Source organism: Heloderma suspectum, chromosome 4 (assembly GCF_057233095.1).
Source record: "Heloderma suspectum isolate Gila_16-S chromosome 4, 16-S_ref, whole genome shotgun sequence".
NCBI lineage: Eukaryota > Metazoa > Chordata > Lepidosauria > Squamata > Helodermatidae > Heloderma > Heloderma suspectum.
Window position 1 is genome coordinate 215,275,081 of NC_139461.1, and position 19,553 is coordinate 215,294,633.

The 19,553-nt window shown below is 42.5% G+C and overlaps 1 protein-coding gene across 2 annotated transcripts in view; it reads right to left on the bottom strand.

Moving 5' to 3' along the window:
• The window catches only part of SRSF11 (serine and arginine rich splicing factor 11), a 33,965-nt gene extending 18,411 nt beyond the window's left edge, over window positions 1-15,554 (bottom strand). For both annotated transcript variants that reach the window (XM_084852237.1, XM_084852236.1), the window contains exons 1-4: window positions 15,213-15,554; window positions 11,113-11,246; window positions 6,734-6,843; window positions 2,046-2,138 (exon numbers count right to left, since the gene is read on the bottom strand). In XM_084852237.1, coding sequence (XP_084708363.1) covers window positions 2,046-2,138; window positions 6,734-6,843; window positions 11,113-11,246; window positions 15,213-15,340 — 465 coding nt within the window. In that variant the 5' untranslated portion in view covers window positions 15,341-15,554. The remainder of the gene's footprint in view (window positions 1-2,045; window positions 2,139-6,733; window positions 6,844-11,112; window positions 11,247-15,212) is intronic.
• Window positions 15,555-19,553: the final 3,999 nt, after the last annotated feature.

A 19,553-nucleotide genomic window follows, 5' to 3' on the forward strand; every position in this document is an offset into this window, starting at 1 on the left:
CATCTTTCCAGGCAAAGAATACCATTTCCTTTCTGATTACTAGTGGTCTGTGTTAGCAGTTAATTCCCAATTGCCTTGATTGAGAAGTTCTAGTTTGCTTAAGGCCGTTTTTTATTTTACTGTTTATTCCTTTTTATGGTTAAAAAGGTATGCCAAGGATCTAACACTGAAGGCATAGCTGAGAGAAGTTGAGCAGCTGAGGGAAACTAAACTTGTGCTAACTTGCTAACAGTTAGGCCTGCTTTGTGGGGCTAACAGTAGTTTGATCTAGTTTGCAGATTTCATTTTCATCAGGAACGTTTGATTTTATGGTTAACTATAAATGCACATTTGGTTTTCAGTTGCACCTAAAGTTAATGCTTTACAAGCTAAATTATAAGGTTGAATTTGGGCCAAAGCTGTGATCTAGCTATGTTACCTGAGCTGAACAGGTGTTTAGAAGTTATGCTACCCCAAGTGTGAACTATGATGGTGGATAAACCATGGGTTTATCCAAACAGCCAGTGCACCATGATCCTAAACCTGTTTACTCAGATCTAAGTCACATTGATTATGCCGACACTGACTTCCAGTGACCTTCAAATGAATTTTCTTGCAAATCAATCCAATTTAAATTAGCCACAACAGGGAATCAACTGCCCACACATTTTAATACAGAGCAGAGATCAGGAACCTCTAAACCTGGCCCACAGGCATTCTGCAACCAAACCACCAGCTTCTGCTGCAGGCCACACCCCCTCTCCTAGGCCCCACCCAATGCTTAGGACTAGAGAAAGGCTGACTGACTGAAGACTGGAGTTTCCCTTCACAGCAATATAGAAAGGCAGCCTTTCGCTAGTGCTAAGAACGGAAGGGCTGCTCCTTTCTCTGTGCACAGAGGGCATGGTCTCTCCATGCCTCTCCGTCCACTGAGAAAGAGTCAGCTAACAAAAGGGGCGGGGTCTATCGCCTGAAGTCATCCAACCCTGAGGAAGTGTCCCAGGAGACAATTTGGCCCCTGGGGCCAAAACAGTTTCCCCCACCCCCAGATACAGAGGATGCCTGCAGAATTCCATTTGAGTACAGAGAAAACTTTTAAATGAGTAAGAATTCACAATGTAAAATATGTTGACGAAGTAACAAGAGTTAACTGTTGCTAGACTTCGACAAGGCGAGAGATCATGGGATTAGGTTCCATTTTTAACACATACAATTCATGAAACGATTACTAAAGAAAATTAAAATCAAATCAAAAACTATTAAAGTCAAATAGAAGACATGCAAAGAGAAGCCCAGTCACTGCTATCCAGTGGTTTTCACCAAATGAATTAGAAATCTTTCACTAAATGTTTTGTCTGGATTGACCTTGTTTATTGGCCATCATCAAGCTCATTACTGATCTCTATCTAATACTGGTTCAGCACATCAACTGCTTCACTTGAAGTAGATAAAAAAAAGAGAAATAAGAGCTGGATGTCATCAGTATACTGATGACAACCTAACTCAAAAGCCCAGATGACCTCACTTAGTTTCATGCAGATGTTAAAAAGCACAGAGAACAAGACAGAACCCCAATGACAGCAAGTATCTAAAAATTGTGCTCAAAGATGTCATCATGCAGTTAGAGATCTGCTAGAAATAGTTCCAAAAATGCATTTGATTATGCCAGTTTTTCTGAATCACTTAGGGTGCAATCCTATGCATGATTGGACAGAAAAAACATCCTAAAACTCCCAGCATCCCTCCAGTCATTCAAGCTGGCTGGGCATGCTGGGAACTGTAGGACGTTTTCCTGTCTAAGCATGCTAAGATTGCGCCCTTAAAAAACCAAAATAACTTTTGTTCTAGAAAGTTCACTTGACTGTAAAATCATACTGAACTCTTTGCTGTTTTTGTTTTTTCTTGGCAAGTAAGTAGCAGTTTTGCTCAAATCTGGATCAAAGTAGTATATGTTAGTAGGTGCTGGAAAAAGTATCACATTCATTTTCACAATTGACAATTTGCCAGAGACTGAAAGGTGTGCACGCATACACACACATATATGTGTGCATATATGAGCAATATACCTGTGAATTTATATTTGCCCCAGGAAGCCCAAGAGCAGCCAGGGTTGGGTCAAGAGTTGGAGCTCCTAAAGCAGCCAAAGGAACAGCACCAATCTGTAAAAAAAAAAAACCACAAGAAAGATAGTGTGTAACAATATATGCAGCAATAATCTTTCATAAGGCAAATAAGTACCCAGTACATACCTGTTTCTGCCAGACGGTGTACAACACATTCCATTTTTAAAAAGCCTTCACCATCTCCATAAGGAAAAGGAGTAGTTTCTAACAGTTCTGTATAACTTTTGAAGTATTGCTGAAGGATTACTTGCAGTGACATTAATATGAAACAACATAGGAAGCTGTGTTTTACCAAGTCAGATTATTGTTCATCTAATCATAGCACTATCTGATTGGAAGCTCTCTAGGATCTGAAGCAGAGGACTTTCCCATCTCCTGAAAGCCTTTTCAACTGGAGTTGTCAGTGATCGAAGCTGGCCATTTCTGCATGCAAACTATGTGCTCTTCTACTGATCTATGGGCCTTTCCCAATGACGCTGCCCTATACTGAGTCAGGCCATTAGGCACTGTGCGAGCTACTAGTGATAGGTCTCCAAGTTCCCAGGCAAGGATCTCTCCCATCATCTGTTACTTCATCCTTTAAAAAAACAAACAAACTGGAGTTGTTGGGGACGGATCCTGGACTTATGCTTGCAAGGTGTGTGAACTACAGCTAAGAACCCTCTGTAATATCCACAATGTGTGACCTTATTAGAATGCAAACTTTAATTAATTAAAGCAAGTAATTGATCAAAGATTTTCAAAATTACTGAAGTTTTGAATTGGCTGCCATTATAGAAGATGTATTTATCTTCCCTCTTCTTAACTGGTGTCTGACATTTCCCTCCTCTCCACTCCTTGAGGAACAGGACCGAAGAAACAGTTAGATGCAGGCATGCAGGCTCAGAGCTCTTACGCACTGGTGTTTGCCTCACCTGTTGAGAACAGTTGGCTTGGCAAGTAAAAGAGATGAATAGGAGGCCCTGCCACCAAGGTGTTTGCCTCACCTGTTGAGAACAGTTGGCTTGGCAAGTAAAAGAGATGAATAGGAGGCCCTGCCACCAAGGCAGGGTGTCACAATGTGCACTTTGGGCGGAATTTTGCAAGAATCACTGGGGACTTATTTTGGAGTAGCCTGATCCAGAAAATCTTACATTTATTCAGAACAACTGGTTTATTCATGTGCAGATTTAATCAATTCATTTATTAGTTAATTGCAACTTAGATAATTAACGCTCCCTTAATCAGGTGACAGTCCTAGCCCACGGATGGCTAACGAGTTGCACAAGTGAAAGAGGCTGCTAGGATTAAGCTGCTGGGTTTTGTGATGTTCTAGGCAGGAACAGACATGCCTGTCTGTGAACAGGGGTAGGCAATCTTTTACCTGTTGAGGGTAATCTGTCAGGGGGTGCATGCTGTGGAAGGCAAGCTGGGCTCAAGGCAGCAGTAGGAAGGAGCAGAGCTAAAAGTGGCCACTCTTTTGTCTCTCTCTCCCCACATTGCTGGTTGCCAGGAAAGAGATAGATGGCCCTTGCCAGCGGTCTGAACTGATCGAATGCAGAGGACTTTTGAAATCAGGATGAGGGCCTCAGGTTGCCCACCCTGGCACAGAGTCAGGCCTACACTCCATTGCTTGCACTGCTACTGGAACAACTTGTACAATTAAAAGCAGCATGCAACTATGGACAGAATCAAATGCAACAATATTGCTAAACTTCAGTCCCCTGACTGTAGACAATTTTAGGGGCAACTCATCTGCCCACACTTCCCATTTATACCAGGACCACGTTCCTTTGGGCTATATGTCCCCTCAGTCTTCCACACTCTGGGGAGGGAGCATCACACCGTAGCACTTTGCTTCATCGTGGTGCTAACAGGACTCTTCTGATCTCTCACAGCCTCCATGATGCTATCCCTATGTTAAACAGGGTTGTATTTTGAAAACTGGATACAAGGCTCTCTCATTTGTGGGATGAAAACCAAAGTACTCTGAGGCTGCAACCTATGTAAACTTAGTAGGGAGTTAGGCCCACCAAACTCAGTGGGACTTACATCCAACTAAACTGTGCAGGACCTTGGAGCTTTTCTGGGAATGGAACATCACCCCAAGCAGCTTTTGGAACGCTGAAGCTTCTAAAGTTAGAGGGCTTCATCCTACAAAGAAGAAAACCTTAACCCCTGCCTCACAATACAGCCCCAATACAGGAAAAGCATCACAGAGGCTGTACAAGACAGAAGGACCCCCTGCCTTGGCATCATGTTGTGTGAAAGCATGCCAATCCTTTCTGGCTCCATTATACGGCTCATTCCTATTAGGGAAGCGGAATGCCAACACAGGAAAGCGAGGAAGTGAAAAAAAGGGCAGCGTTCTCAAAAATGCCTGGGAAACTCTCTTTCCCCACCTAAAATCTAATGCAGTCATTACTGCAGCCAGCTAATCCTTGTAACTAACTGCTCAGAAGCAACGACTGTAATGTCTGAAGGAGGGACATTTGGAAGATTACAGCAGCTAATTCTTCAGCTACAAAAATTGTGAAACACACTTTTTTCTGGTCAAGGAAGCAGCCACATCTGTTCCCACTTCAGAGGTTAACGTACAGATTCAGAAACAAGTGAAACATCTTTCAAATCATTATGGTGAATTGGGTGTCAACCCAGTATGAACTTTAAAGCTAAAGGGGAGAATGGGAGCTAGCCTGGTTGCTAGGGACAATATACTAGCCACAGTCCTGTCGTAAACTTTGTAATTATTTTGCTACAGGAAGTGCACCTTCCTACACAGAGATTCATTTATTTAGTATATACCTATACCGCCCCATAGCTGAAGCTCTCTGAGCAGTTCACAGAAATTAAAAACTATTAAAATACATTTAAAGTATAAAAACCATTTATGTAAAGACATGAAATACATAGCACACACAACAACATGTATATAAAAACAATTTAAACAATTGTTTAAAAACAATTTGGATTATCAGCCAAAGATAATCCAGGAAAAAGCTCATTACATGCTACCAAATGCCTGAGAGAAAAAGGAAGTTTTAACCTGGCGCTGAAAAGATAACAATGTTGGTGCCAGGTGGGCGTCACTGCGGAGATCATTCCACAATTGCGAGGCCACCACTGAGAATACCCTCCCCCTTGTTGCTGCCCTCCGAGCCTCCCTTGGATGCACAGCAGTACATGGGTTGGTTCATGCTGGGAGAGGCATTCCATCAAGTATTGATGCCCCGAGCCGTGTAAGGCTTAATAGGTCAGAACCAGCACCTTGAATCGGGCTTGAAAACATACAGGCAGCCAGTGCAAGCGGGCAAGAATCACAGTTATGTTTGGACCATCTTGTCTATGGTATCAGTCTGGCTGCTGCATTTTGCACAAGTTGCAGCTTCTGAACCCACATAGAGTACATTGAAGTGATCTAACTTGGAGGTTATCAGAGCATAGAGAACTGAAGCCAGGTTATCACTGTCCAGATAGGGGTATAGTTGGGCCACCAACTGAAGTTGGTAGAAGTCAGCCCGTGCCACTGAGGCTACTTGAGCCTCAAGTGACAAAGATGGCTCCAGGAAGACCCCCATGCTATGAACCTGCTCCTTCAGGGGGAGTGCAACCCCATCCAGAACAGGTTGAGTATCCTCCATCCAGTCAGGAGAACCACCCACCAACAGCATATGTCTTGTCTCGGTTGAGTTTCAGTTTATTAGCCCTCATCCAGTCCATTGCCATACCCAGGCACCGATTTAGCACATCCACAGCCTCACCTGAAGAAGACGAAAAGGAGAAACAGAGCTGTGTGTCATCAGTATACTGATGGCAATGCACTCCAAAACTCCGGATGATCGCACTCAACAGTTTCTTGTAGATGTTGAATAAAACATCTGGCTGACAAAACTGAGCCCTGCAGATCCCCATACTGGAGAATCCACGAGGTTGAGCAATATTCCTCAAGCACCACCTTCTGGAGCTGACCATCCAAGTAGGAGCAAAAACCACCGAAATGCAGTACCTCCCACTCCCAACTCAGACAATCATCCCAGAAGGATACCATGGACAATAGTAGCAAAAGCCATTGAGAAATAAAGGAGAATCAACGTCACACTCCCCATCTCTCTCCTGACATAGGTCATCATACAGGGCAACCAAGGCCTGTTTCAGTGCCAAAGCTCAGCCTGAACCCGACTGAAATGAATCTAGATAATCAGGCTCATCCAAGTGTTTCTGAGCTGGTTGGCAACCACCTGCTCAAGAACCTTGCCCAGGAAAGGAACATTTGCCACTAGCCTAAAATTATTAAGATTTTCTAGGTCCAGGGAGGGTTTCTTTAGGAATGGTTTCACCACAGCCTCTTTAAGGCAGCCTGGGGCCACTCCCTCTTGCAAGGGGGCATTGATCACCTCCCTGGCCCAGCTGTTTATTCCCTGCCAGTTTTTATAAGCCAAGAGGGGCAAGGATTGGATATGGAAGTGGTTGCACAAACCTGTCTGAGCACCTTATCTAAGTCCTTGAGCCATACCAACTGATAGAATCATAGAATAGTAGGGTTGGAAGGGGCCTACAAGGCCATCGAGCCCAACCCCGTGCTCAATGCAGGAACACACTGAAGTAGTACATACTGTGCATTCTTTTACATATCACCTAATGTGTAAACTTACCTGAGAAAGTGGGTTGGGCGTAGGCAGGAGTCCACCCCCCGGCAGAAGACCTGCCACAGCATTAGCTGGTGCCAGGAGAGACAAAGCCTTAGTCTCATCAGGAATAACTCCTGCAGAGAGACCGCTTTGCATTAGAAGACACTCATCAATGATATTTTTAAAAAACCACACACACAAATACACCCAGAAAATGTCTCCCTGAAACACCACCTGAGTTTGCTGAAGTACTTATGTTGGCTACAATACAATGTTTGATCTCTTAATAATTTATAATTAATTTGTATGTTCAGAATGAAACTTCAATGTGTGAAAATTTGACTGTTCCTTTTTCTCTACGAAAGGTTAAGTTCTAGAATAAAAAAATAGCACAATACACACTACTGTTTTGTTAACACTGCCAAGATTTCATCACCTGTACTCGATTTTTAAGTCATGAACCAAACGTAAGCAAGCACAGTCGGTTCTCCAGGGGTGTGCTCTCAACTTTCAAAAGCTGTTTTATGAACAACGACTCGTGTCGGCTGCTTCACTATAAAGCACACAGAAAAATCAAGATACACAAGACAAAAAAAGTTTGATTTAGGGGTTAATAATATGGTACAGTTCACTATGATTTCTTTTACACCTACCATACAATTTTGTAAAACTTAAAGAGCAGGTAAGGAAAAGTGTAGGGCTTTTGCTGGCATGTCACATGGATATGAAGGTCTCCACAGAGCTCCAAATAGAGGTTCTGCATATGTGTTCATGTGTATGTGTTCATGTAAACACCTAAAATGTGGCACATTCCTTACCTGTGCAGTAAAATACATGCTCCACTGTGTGTCATGCTTACTGTACCAAGAATGCTGCTGCAGATTGCCATTTCAGAAGAAACTTCTGGTCTGCAGCCTTGTAGCCTGCTAAGTGTATAGTTTTACTTCCTAGCCTGAATAGAGAACAACCTTACAAAAAGGTCCAACGTGAGACAAACAATGTTGAGCGTTGTTATTTTAACCAACAGCAAAAGCCCTATACGTATGGATTAATCTGTTAATGTGCCCAAGCCCCCAATATGAGAGTTCAACAAGACAACTGTACTATATATTTGCAAATACCAGAAGCGTTTCTGCAATACATATTTAAAAAGACTGCATCTCATCATAAAACATACAATATGTACAGGGCACTTAAGAGAAACTGGATAAGCTGCAGAAGAAAACTGTTGGGTGGTATTTTCAGCAGGGCCTGGTATATAGTTCAGGCTGAACCAGGGAAAAGAACTGTAAAACACAACAACAAAAAAGAAAAACCACTGTTAAATAAAGGTAATGGTTCCTTCCACCTATACTGAGAAGTGCCGATAATATAAACAAATGTATAATACACAGCACTGTAATCTTTCTTCTGTCACTGAGCTGTCATAATTTCAATACCAAAAGTTATGGTGGGAAAAGGGGGGAAGGTCATTTAGATACAGGGCATTAATGCATCAATATAAACATAGCTATAGAGATTATGGGATAATTTTGCATGCAAAATTATGTCTCAGAGGATATTATTTATGTTTACACACAATTAGTGCAACTATAACATTTCTGGCATCTAACTAAAAATCCTCTTATCTTGAGACACCTCACAGAAGATCTGCATCCATTAATTAGTCATGCATCTGATCCTCTCATTTTTAGGAAAAAAGTTATTCAGAAATAAAACTACATTTTTTTAAAAAAAAAGCAATGAGGCCCCTCACCAGTTAATTTTCATGCGTCAAGAGTTTTTTACTGCTGCTTTGTTAGAACCATGACATACTGCATGAATGTGTAGAAATGAAGAAAAAGAAACAGACAAAAGAAACAAACATTAACCAAAGAACCTACACAACCCCACCCAAAGCCATTGTTAATATTTGAGTTCCTTCCAAATCCTTGAATTTCACAGTGAAGTTTATCATACTATGCCTTACCGTGAACTTTGTGTTAAGTCTAAAACACAAAGCAACAGCCAACACCAAGATATGTGAACACACTAAGAACAGGAACGTGACTGATACAGGCTATGAATAGCATAGTGCAATATTTTAATAGTGAGGTAATGTCAAAACATATCACCACAATAGTAAAAAAAATGTAGATTTAAATTCAGCAGAGTACTTAAGCATGTGCCTCAATACATATGAGCAGGCCCATTGAATCTGAAGTAACTTACTCAACCGTGCTTAAGTACCTAGCGGAAAAGGGGCTCTTCCAATATAAACAATGGAAGAGCGAAGCCTGTTTGCTTCCATACATAAGGAACTATTGAAAGAACAAAGTAGTCAAACTTCATGGGGAAAAAAACAACAGTGGATTATTCTGCTATCGTACTGTGTCCAGAATCATAACTCTCCACCAACTAAAAAACTGCGTAGATCCTAAAACTCAAAATTGAGTCCTTGACTAATAATAGCTGCTCAAGTCACATTAAAAAATCTTCAGGAGATTCTCAATTGACCTCTTTGGTTGATCATCTTAGTGCCAGTTTTATCAGTCATTAGCATTCTAGCGCAAAATATAAAAACATGTTTACAAAGAGAATATTACCTATAAAAATCTTCAAAATTTACCAGCCTTAAACGTTGTCCTGCAGATACATCAGAAACTAGTTCCGTTAAAAGCCAAACTAGGTATGACAGCAGCAGTCGTGCCCCAACCACATAAAAAGGGTGTGTGTCCATTTTTGATAAAAGTAGTAACACAACGGTCCGAGGCCCTGAAACCTACCCCAACATACTGCTTACCTCTCTACTGCCCCTTTCTGCAAGCGCTGAGCACATTTCCAGCATTGGAGCTCAGAGGAGAAAAAAAGCACAGGGGGACAGATTGTAAGAAAGTTAAGCTGCAGGCACAGGAAGGGTTCTGCACTCTTCACCCATGCACACCTTTCAAATTAAAGACAAACACCCATCCCCTTCTTGATATGAAATTGGGGCAAATCCATATTTAAATGCAGAGCCACTGTCACATCTAGTTTGGCCCTAATATGGATAAAGTTCATGCAAGAACCAAATGCAAATATATCTCAAATTGTTATTTTGCCCGAAATAATGTGGAAGGAATAATCTGAAAATATCCTACTTGGCACTTTAAAACTGATCAGGAGTAGAAGTTGCTCATTTAGTTTCAGTTAGAAATATCCTAATACTAACAACTAGGTCTTGTCAGACATGTCTGCAAGCTACATATTCCTCTGCCTTGTTAATGTGTAAACAGACTTTTACATCAAAATAGTTACTAAATGTAAGACTTAACACTGCAATCCGACACACAGTTAGGCTGCTACATCCCACTGAATTCAATGAGGTTTAGCAACCTGTGTACCCAGGAGTGATTAGTAAGACTGAAAATATTTTATTTTAATCAAGTTATTTAAGAAGATTACTAGTTTATCAATTAATGGTGCCTTTGAAATAGTTGTGATGAAATCTACAGAAGTTCAACAGAACTCATTAGAAGAGCAGTCTTCTTGGTACAGAATTATAGAGTTATGTTCCCAACCCTGCTCATTGTTTTTCAAATTACTGTAACACCCTAAAAATGTAAGAAAAAGAAGAGAGAAAAAATGTTGTTAACAAGTGATTACACCAGGAAAACACTTGGGGGACTTGAGTGCTTGCTGGCCTTTAGTTAATGTCTAGAATCCCCTGTAGCTGCAGAGGACCCCACTGTTTCAGTCATCTGGAAGGGCCTTTGCATTTGCCTTCTCCACTACAAAAATCACACACACAAATAACAGAGAGAAGAGTTTATTATTTAGTGAAATTCTAGAAAATATAGCAAGGTTGAACAAGAAAATGCGGAATAAGATCTAACACCCAGTGCCCATTTAGCACCTTTGGAGATATTTTCTGACTAACAGAGATTATCAAACCCTTGGTGTACCAGAATTTATACTGAACGTAAATGCTTTTGAATTGTCAACTAAAGTAAACAGAACATTGCCTTGGATCTGCCACTATACTTCCACCCATTCTCTATGAGGGAGAATGAATCATGTGACAACATATGCCCGGTAACTTAAAGCAACATTTCTTGTTTATGTATTTCAGTTTCAAAATACTGCGTAAAAAGATATCTTGAGGGGCCTGATATAAATAAAAGATATCAAATAATGCTGCTTAAACACATTAAGTTTTCTAAAAGTCTTTTTGCGAAAAGACTGACAGGCATGTTCCAGCTTTTGTTGCATAACTAAATGTTTAATTTGCTTTTGTACAAAAACTAGATATATCAGTATACCAAGGGTTTTTAAAAATGTAAATAGCTTAGATGTTTTACATGCTAAACTTCATGCTATTAAACTACATCAAGATTTAGTACCATTGTTCTATGGCTTCGTAGATCATTAAACAATTCACAAACCTTCTGCATATGGTACGACTATCAATGCTCTGTCAACGAATACAGTATTTGTCAGATGTTGAGCCACAACTGCAGAGTCAGGTTCTTGGAACTTTACAAAACACACACGTGAAGAAACAGGCAAAGGAGAGTCACTGAAAAACAACACACAATAAACATTAGATAACAATAAGATTAAATAAGAACATTAGATATAAGATCAACACAGTCAATAAGTTATTCAACTGAAAATGAACTGTGTCATGGTATTTTAGTTTTGCATAACAATTTACTGTCATTAAATCATGAGCAGTTGCAAGAGACAAGAGATGTGAGGTATCAACCCGCTTCTAACAGTATTTTCTGGGTACCATTACATGCAACTCAACAAAACAAGGGAGTGTTAGAAAATGAAGTCACACAGATCTGCACAGAATATGAATGCATAACATATGAGGGCATGATTTGGACAGCTACACCAAGAAGATCCAACACTTTTATATTGCGTACTTTAAAACAGTTGAGAAACTAATCTAAAAAAAAAGAAGACATCTATTGGTAGTACTGCGAAATTCATCAATTCACTTTTCCCTTTCACCATTTAAAATAGTGGTGGATGGATTCCAAAACAGGGATGGGATGTTCAATGCTGGATTTCTGGAATCCATCATCCACCACCCCACCCGTTTCTTTGGAGTCCAGACCAATCTGGAATGAACGGGGAGGGGGGTAGCCCAAAGGTTCCCAGGAGCCATCCTGCTGTAGAAATGGAGCCAAACATTTTTATCTTCTAATAACATGCTGTCTCATATAATTAATTAGCAAAATCATGATCAGACACACAGTAGAATTGGGCAGTTTTAAAGCTATAATTAACTTTTCCAGGTAACTATCCCTAGGAAGTGCATTAATTATATTCTTATATAAATCATTGCAACAACAGCCACCAATTTGGCTATGTATCACCTCCAGTGACAGGGGCAGTATGGCTTTCAATACTAGTTGCTGGGGAACACGAGAGGGAAGGTGCTCTTGCGCCTCTATCCTGCTTCTGGGCTTCCAATAGGCTAGTGTGGGAACAGTGGACTAGACAGACCTTTGTCTGATTCAGCAGGGTTCTTATGTAGTAAGATTAGGATGTTAACAGTTTCAGGCCCTTACAGTGCAATCCTAAGTACATTTATCAAGCAGTGTGTGTGCTAAGCTTAAGAAATTACTTTTCTTAAAATTTAAACAACATAAGAGAAGTGAATGCTACTGAGTTCTCATGCCTTAAAATATTTCCATTTACTCAAATAAAGACAATTTCCAAGTAAATATTTGAATAACATTTAATACCACATTAACAGTGCAGTTCTATGCTTCTTACTCAGAAGAAAGATAAATTATATTTAATGAGGCTTAGTCTCACTCTCTAGTAAGTGTATTTAGGATTCCAGCCAAAGTGCACTTCCCTAGTCCCCTTCCTCCTATCAAATTTTTAAGTTCAATTATTCTACGCTATTGGAAAAATGTCAGGAATATATATATACAGCATACAAAATTAACATAAAATTTCCCCCCACCACCACCCAAAACTGCTTCCCACTGCTCCCTTTTGCCGAATTTACTTCATTGTAAGTGTGCCTTAAGGCCTTAAATAGTTTAATCCATATGGGAAAAATACATATTTGGAGCTGAGACTTAGTTACATCGTCTAAAGAAATGGCGCATAAAAATTAACTAAGGGAGCAATCCTATGGCCACTAGACAATGTCAGATTTTTCAGTTTCTGGGAACCGAGGTTGGAGTCAGGGCTCTGACCTTGGTTCCCACAAACCTCACTCCTCACCCCTTCCCCCTCATAACCAGCGTGGTTCTCTCCGCGCTGGCTACATCTCCGTGCTCCGAAACACAGCGTGGAGATGGAGAAAAGAGGGCGGGGCCTGCCTAGCCAAAAATTCAGGGAGGCCGGAGAATGGAGGCGAGGATTGCCTTCATGCTCTGGCCACCCTGCATTCAAGAGTCATCAGTCTCTGAGTTTGGAGGCTGACAACTATCTCTATAGGATTCCGCCCTATGTGAAAGGAGGCAACAGAATACTTTAGTCATGATAGCTCTAGAACATAATGTTTATACTCTACAGGACAAATACCAGAGTTCTAGAGCAGAGAAGGCAGGCTTTCAATCTTGCATGGTCTACTGCAGCCTTCCCCAACCTTGTGCCCTCCAGATGTGATGCACCACAACTCTCCATCACCTCCAGCCTGCATGCTGGCTGATGGTGATGGCAGTTGTCATCCAACATACCTGGAGGGCACCAGCTGGGAAAGACTAGTCAACTGTATTTTCTTTCTTTTTACTAAACTCTACATGATCCATGTTTTAACTGTATGAAGCAAAACGTACACTTGAGGAGTTCAGTTCAGGCACAACTAATCCATATTAAGTGGTCCTGAGGATACATTTCACTTAAGAACATAAGGTGACCTGATCCAGCAAGGCACAAGATCCACCTAGTCCTACATTCCTTGCAAAAATCCAAGCAGATAACAGGCCACCCCAAATCACTGAATAGTACAATGTCTACTTCTTGGCCATACCTCCTTTAAAACATTTCATAAAAGTATATTTTGACTCTTAGTTGCAAAAATTATACATTCATACCACCTAAAGAATCATTATGTCCACACCCCATTTTGAAGAAATACATAGGAAGTATAGATTGCTCTCTTTTGACATAACCATTGGTCATGTCTTCACACAACAATATGCCAGGATTCTGCAGAATCCTGGGTTACTCACAAACTGCATGCTACTACATGCAGGCTGTTTGCTCCCACTTGGCCCTTCTCCCAGTGGGGCTGGCTAAACTAACTAGGAAAGGAAAGCTTAGCATGTTATCCATTCTAGGACCTGCCTGCTTATTGTTCCACTTATAAGCCAGAATTGCAAACCAGGGTTTGATTTATGATTCCTGGCTTGTTTGGGAGCGAGAAAGCCTGGAGCCAGGGAATTCTGGCTTCCTGCTGGGTGCAAATGCGGCCACTGTAAATCACCTTGAAAACTTAAGCTGTGTGCTTTGGGGATGCTTCCGCATGACGCTACACACATTATTTATTTATTTCATTTATATCCCGACTTTTTTTCCTCTTGCAAGGAACCCAAGGCAAATTACATTATCTTCCTCCTCTCCATTTTATCCTCACAACAACAACCCTGTGAGGTAGGTTGGGCTGAGAGTCTGTGACTGGCCTAAAGTCACCCAGTGAGCTTTCCATGGCTGAGTGGGGACTAGAACTCGGATCTCCAGGCTCCCAGTCCAACACTCTAGCCACTACACCACACTGGTGCTCTTGATTGGGGGCAGGGGGGGTGGGAAGAGCAATGTAACTGCATAGTTGTATGGAAACAGATACCATTTGGCATTGTTGTTTCACTGATAACAGGAACCATCTCTCTAGAATTATTCAAAACTTGTGTGGAGTGGAGCACAACCCAACTCCTCGCCTTCTTAAATATACATTGGGGTTGGACTCAAAGGTCTTATAGGCCCCTTCCAACCCTACTATTCTATGATTCTATTATCTTTTCCATACAATATTCTTACAAAGACTAACCGATGCTCACAGACCATTCACATCCCAACTGTGAATATCTGTTTGTTCAAAGTATTATTTTAATGTTCCTGTAATTTTCCTCCCTCAAAGAGCTAAACGACTAGGCTGTTTTATATTTGTTATCCGCTGTCTCCACAGAGTGCTCTGGAAATGAGAAGGGCGGGTGGGTTTTTGCCTCTCTAGAGCAACAGAAAAAATGGGGCGAGCGGGAGAAAGGCGGCTACAGTTCTGGAAACACAAGATGGCTGGGAGAGGGTGGGTGAAGAAGGCACCGAAGGATGGTGCTTCTGGAGGCCCGAAGGCGTCCGATTTCGGAGGCTGCAAGAGCAGAGCCCTCATGTAGCTCTTCGCAGCCTGGCGCCCACTCCCGGCCTCCTTCCCTCCCCGCCCCCACAGGCCCGATTCGGGCCTGGCACGTCCGAGCGCGCGGCTTCGCGGCCTCCATTAGGCCGCCCTGAGGCCTAGGCCTTGATGAGGCGGCTCGGCGAGATGCCGCGTCCCCTGACGACGAGCGAGACTCACTCGGGAGGGAAGAGGCGCAGCTCCTCGATCTTGCCCAGGAAACCGAAGAGGGTCCGCATCTGTTCGGAGCTGGCGCTCGGGGAGACGTTGGTAACCTGGATCACGTCGGTGCCGCTGCTTGAAGCCATCGCACTGCCTCCTGCTCCGGCACTACAAACACATCGAGGGGAGAGGGGTCGAGGGCCCTGGGGAAGCGGGTGATCGCCTCTTTCTTGGGTCCCTCAGCGCTTCCGGTCGAGCTAATCAGAAAAGGGCCCCCGATCTCTGTCGCGCGCGCAATAACTGCCGCTGAACGATCGTTTCGCCACCAGCTTGCCTGGGTCGCAATATCCCACAATCCTCAGCGGCCTCGTCCCCGCGCTCCTCGACGGAAGAGCCTCTCAGCGCTGCGCCTGCTCGCGCCGAGCCGCCTAGCAGAGCGAGACACGCAGAACCTGTATGGTGCGCATGCCCGCTCCTTAGATCACCTTGCCGCGCATGTGCAGGGTCCTCGTTCAGTTCGGGCGGGGCGCCGCCTTGTACGTCGAGCGTTTTCCGGTGGGAGCGAGATAACGTTGGAGTCGGGGGCTGTACGGTAGCTTGGCTTTGAACAGCCAGGCAGGATTACTGACTCGCTGCGGTGAAGAACTGTGTGCTTATTAATTTGCTACTGACTTTTCATCAGTCTTAATCAGCAGTATTACAATCTCCTGGGGTATTTTGGCTGCCGTTAGGCAGAAAGTAGAAAAAGGACTCAATAGGAGCAAGATTAAGACCTTTCCTGAATATCCAATAGCTCTGTTTAGACACACTCTAATGTTTCCTCTGTTGTTGTTCAGTCGTGTCCGACTCTTCGTGACCCCATGGACCACAGCACGCCAGGCCCCCCTGTCCTCCGCTCTCCCCCGGAGCGTGCTCAAGTCCATATTCATTGCATCAGTGATGCTATCTAGCCATCTCATCCTCTGCCGTCCCCATCTCCTTTCGCCGTCAGTCTTTCCCAGCATCAGGGTCTTTTCCAGGGAGTTTTCTCTTCGCATCAGGTGGCCAAAATATTTGAGCTTCAGCTTTAGTATCTGTCCTTCCAATGAGCACTCAGGGTTGATTTCTTTTAGGATGGACTGATTTGACCTCCTTGCAGTCCAGGGGACTCGTAAGAGTCTTCTCCAGCACCACAGTTCGAAGGCATCGATTCTTCAGCACTCAGCCTTCCTTATAGTCCAGCTCTCACAGCCATACGTTGCTACTGGGAAAACCTTTGATTATACAAACCTTTGTCAGCAAGGTGATTTACTATGCTGTCTAGGTTTACCATAGCTTTCCTCCCCAGGAGCAAGCGTCTTTTAATTTCACAGATACAGTCACCATTTGCGGTGATCTTGGAGCCCAAGAAAATAAAATCTGTCACTGCTTCCATTTCTTCCCCTTCTATATGCCAGGAAGTGATGGGGCCAGATGCCATGATCTTAGTTTTTTTAATGTTGAGTTTCAAACCAGCTTTTGCACTCTCCACTTTCACCCGCAACAAGAGGCTCTTTAGATCCTCTTCACTTTCTGCCATCAGGGTGGTATCGTGTGCATATCTGAGGTTGTTGATAATTCTCCCAGCAATCTTACGGATTAGTAAAATAACATGGTGCTGGATAAGGACAGGAGAGGCCCAGACTCAATCTTCTACTTACTTAACAGAGCTCATGAGGCAGAATTGGCCGTGTCTTTCCAAGAGGAAGCTACTTTTAAGACTGTTGTACACATAAGAATTATAAAACACTTATTAGGGTGCAACCCTACACGTGTTTAGTCAGAAAAAAGCCCTACAACTTCCCAGCATTCCCCAGGCAGCATACCTGGTTGGGGAGTGCTGGGAGTTGTAGGACTTTTTTTTCTGTCTAAACTAGGATTGCACCCTTATTAGATTGGATCCAGATTTAGTTATACATAACAGTAGACCTACTGAAATAAATAGAACTTGTTAGTCATGATTAATTTAAATCTATTGAATCCAGTGATAAATACTGTAGAAATTATACATGATAATATACACATACAGTGATTCATGTTTAATGCCTGTTGTCTTTAAGTGAAATATTCATTGTCATGTATGTAACACTTATGCACGGTGGTTTAATATTTCCCAAAACCTCCCAGTGAATTTTATGATGTGGTGTCTTCACATTACTTTGTTAGTGGTTAGACATTAAAGATTTAAGACTAAAACTATAACATTTAAAGTAGATACGCAGATTTATTTTGCCAAAAGTTCATCTCAAAATCACACAGGACCACAATTGGACTGGAATTCAACACTTCTATATAATACAGCACTAACCCCATCATAAGCTAATAAACCACTTGCTTGTTATTATCCTATGAAGGTGGGTTCAAAAGTAACTATGGCTAAGTTCATCAGGGCTTACTTTCAAGTCAGTGTGCATATGACTGCAAATGAAATATTGTTTAGATCACAATCTACTAACCATTTATAACCCCTATTGATTTCAGCTGAAAAGCTTAGCTTAAGGTATAAGTCCCATCAAACCCAGTGGGATTTCCAAATAAATAGAATTGGACAGAGCCAGAAACAGAACAGTTATGCCTAGAATCTGAATTTCACTTGTAACACTACTTCTTTATCAGAGCTCTTCCACAGTCTCAAAACAGTCTGTGTTATGCAAACAAAGGTAAATGGAATAAAAAGAAAGCATCTATTGGGCGGTATATAAATGTAATAAATAAATAATATAATATAATCTATGCCAAAAACTGAGGGTGCAATCCTATGGCTGGTAGAAAGTGTCTAGACAGCCATACAATTTTTTGGTTTCTGGGAACCAAGCTCAAACCCAGGGTTCTGAGCTCGGTTCCCAGAAACCTCACTCCCACACCCACCCCCGCTGCCTCATAGACAGTATGGTTCATCCACAGCTCTGCATTCATAACCGCAGTACAGAGTGGGCAAAAAGGGGGCATTCCCGGGGGCAGGGAGGAGACTGCAGAAGTGTCATTATGACATCCTATGCTCCATCAGGCCTCCACCACCCCTGCTCAGACACCCCCCAGCTAGACAGCTGAAATCGGCTATCTAGCTGCAAATACAGGGCGGCCTCCGTGCTCCACCCGCCCTGCACTGGATAGTTGGCTGCCTCCAAATTCGGAGGCGGCTGTCTATCCCCATAGGATTGTGCCCAGAGTTAAATAAATATGACATAGGCTGCATTCCTAGTATGTCCACTTACTTGGGACTTACTTCAGAACAGCGCTGTATAGAATTGCACTGTAAAAGCATGTAATTATCCATTTTAAACATTCCATGGAAATACTACTTTCTTGGTTTCTTATCTAGTAAAAACAGATCTATTTTTGCATGTAAGAGATTACAGGACTTAAAATATCTTTCTTCCTCTGTTCTGCAATGGAGATGAATAGAAAGTAGATCCTGCACTGAACAGGGATCAATGGGCTAGATGACCTCTAAGGTACCTTCCGATTTTATGATTCTAGTATGGTACAGCCATCAAACTGATCTTCAAAAAGGAGTAAATGGGCTGCTTAACTGCTTGCTTCACCTTGCTTAATTTCATGTATGGTTTCATGGATCTGCTCCATTCAGTGTGGCTGCCCCTATGTCTAGTTTGTCACTTAGGCTTATTACTGTCATAGGAACATACTGAGTAAGATCACTGGCTCATCTAGGCCAGTATTGTTGACACTGACTGGTAGCAATTCTCCAGGGTTTCAGGCAGGAGTTTGTCCAGCCCTACCTGGAGATGCTGAGGTTTAACCTGGGGCATTCTGCATGCAATGCATGTGCTCTACCACTGCAGTGATCCTTCCCCTTTCATGATTTCATACATGGTTTTATGGGTCTGCTCCTTGCCCTTTCATGTCTAGTTTGTCACTTAATCATGCCCTTATTTTTGGCCTTGAAATGGCTGTTCTTAATCATTAAACCCTGAGAAATATATAAATCAAAGATGTGCTAGAAAGCTGCCCAGTGATCACACTATTAAAATGAAGCAGTCAGCATTATGCTGAACAGTCTTTGAAGAGTATGCATACGGTCAGCAGGCACTACTCCTTGTGAAAAAAATTCTCAAGGCATTTATCAAGTGCCAGGACAATCCTAATAGAAATCAACCCTGAGTGCTCATGGAAAGGACAGATACTGAAGCTGAAGCTCAAATATTTTGGCCACCTAATGCGAAGAGAAAACTCTCTGGAAAAGACCCTGATGCTGGGAAAGACTGAAGGCAAAAGGAGAAGGGGACTGCAGAGGGTGAGATGGCTAGATAGCATCACTGATGCAATGAATATGGACTTGAGCACGCTCCGGGAGAGAGCGCAGGACAGGAAGGCCTGGCG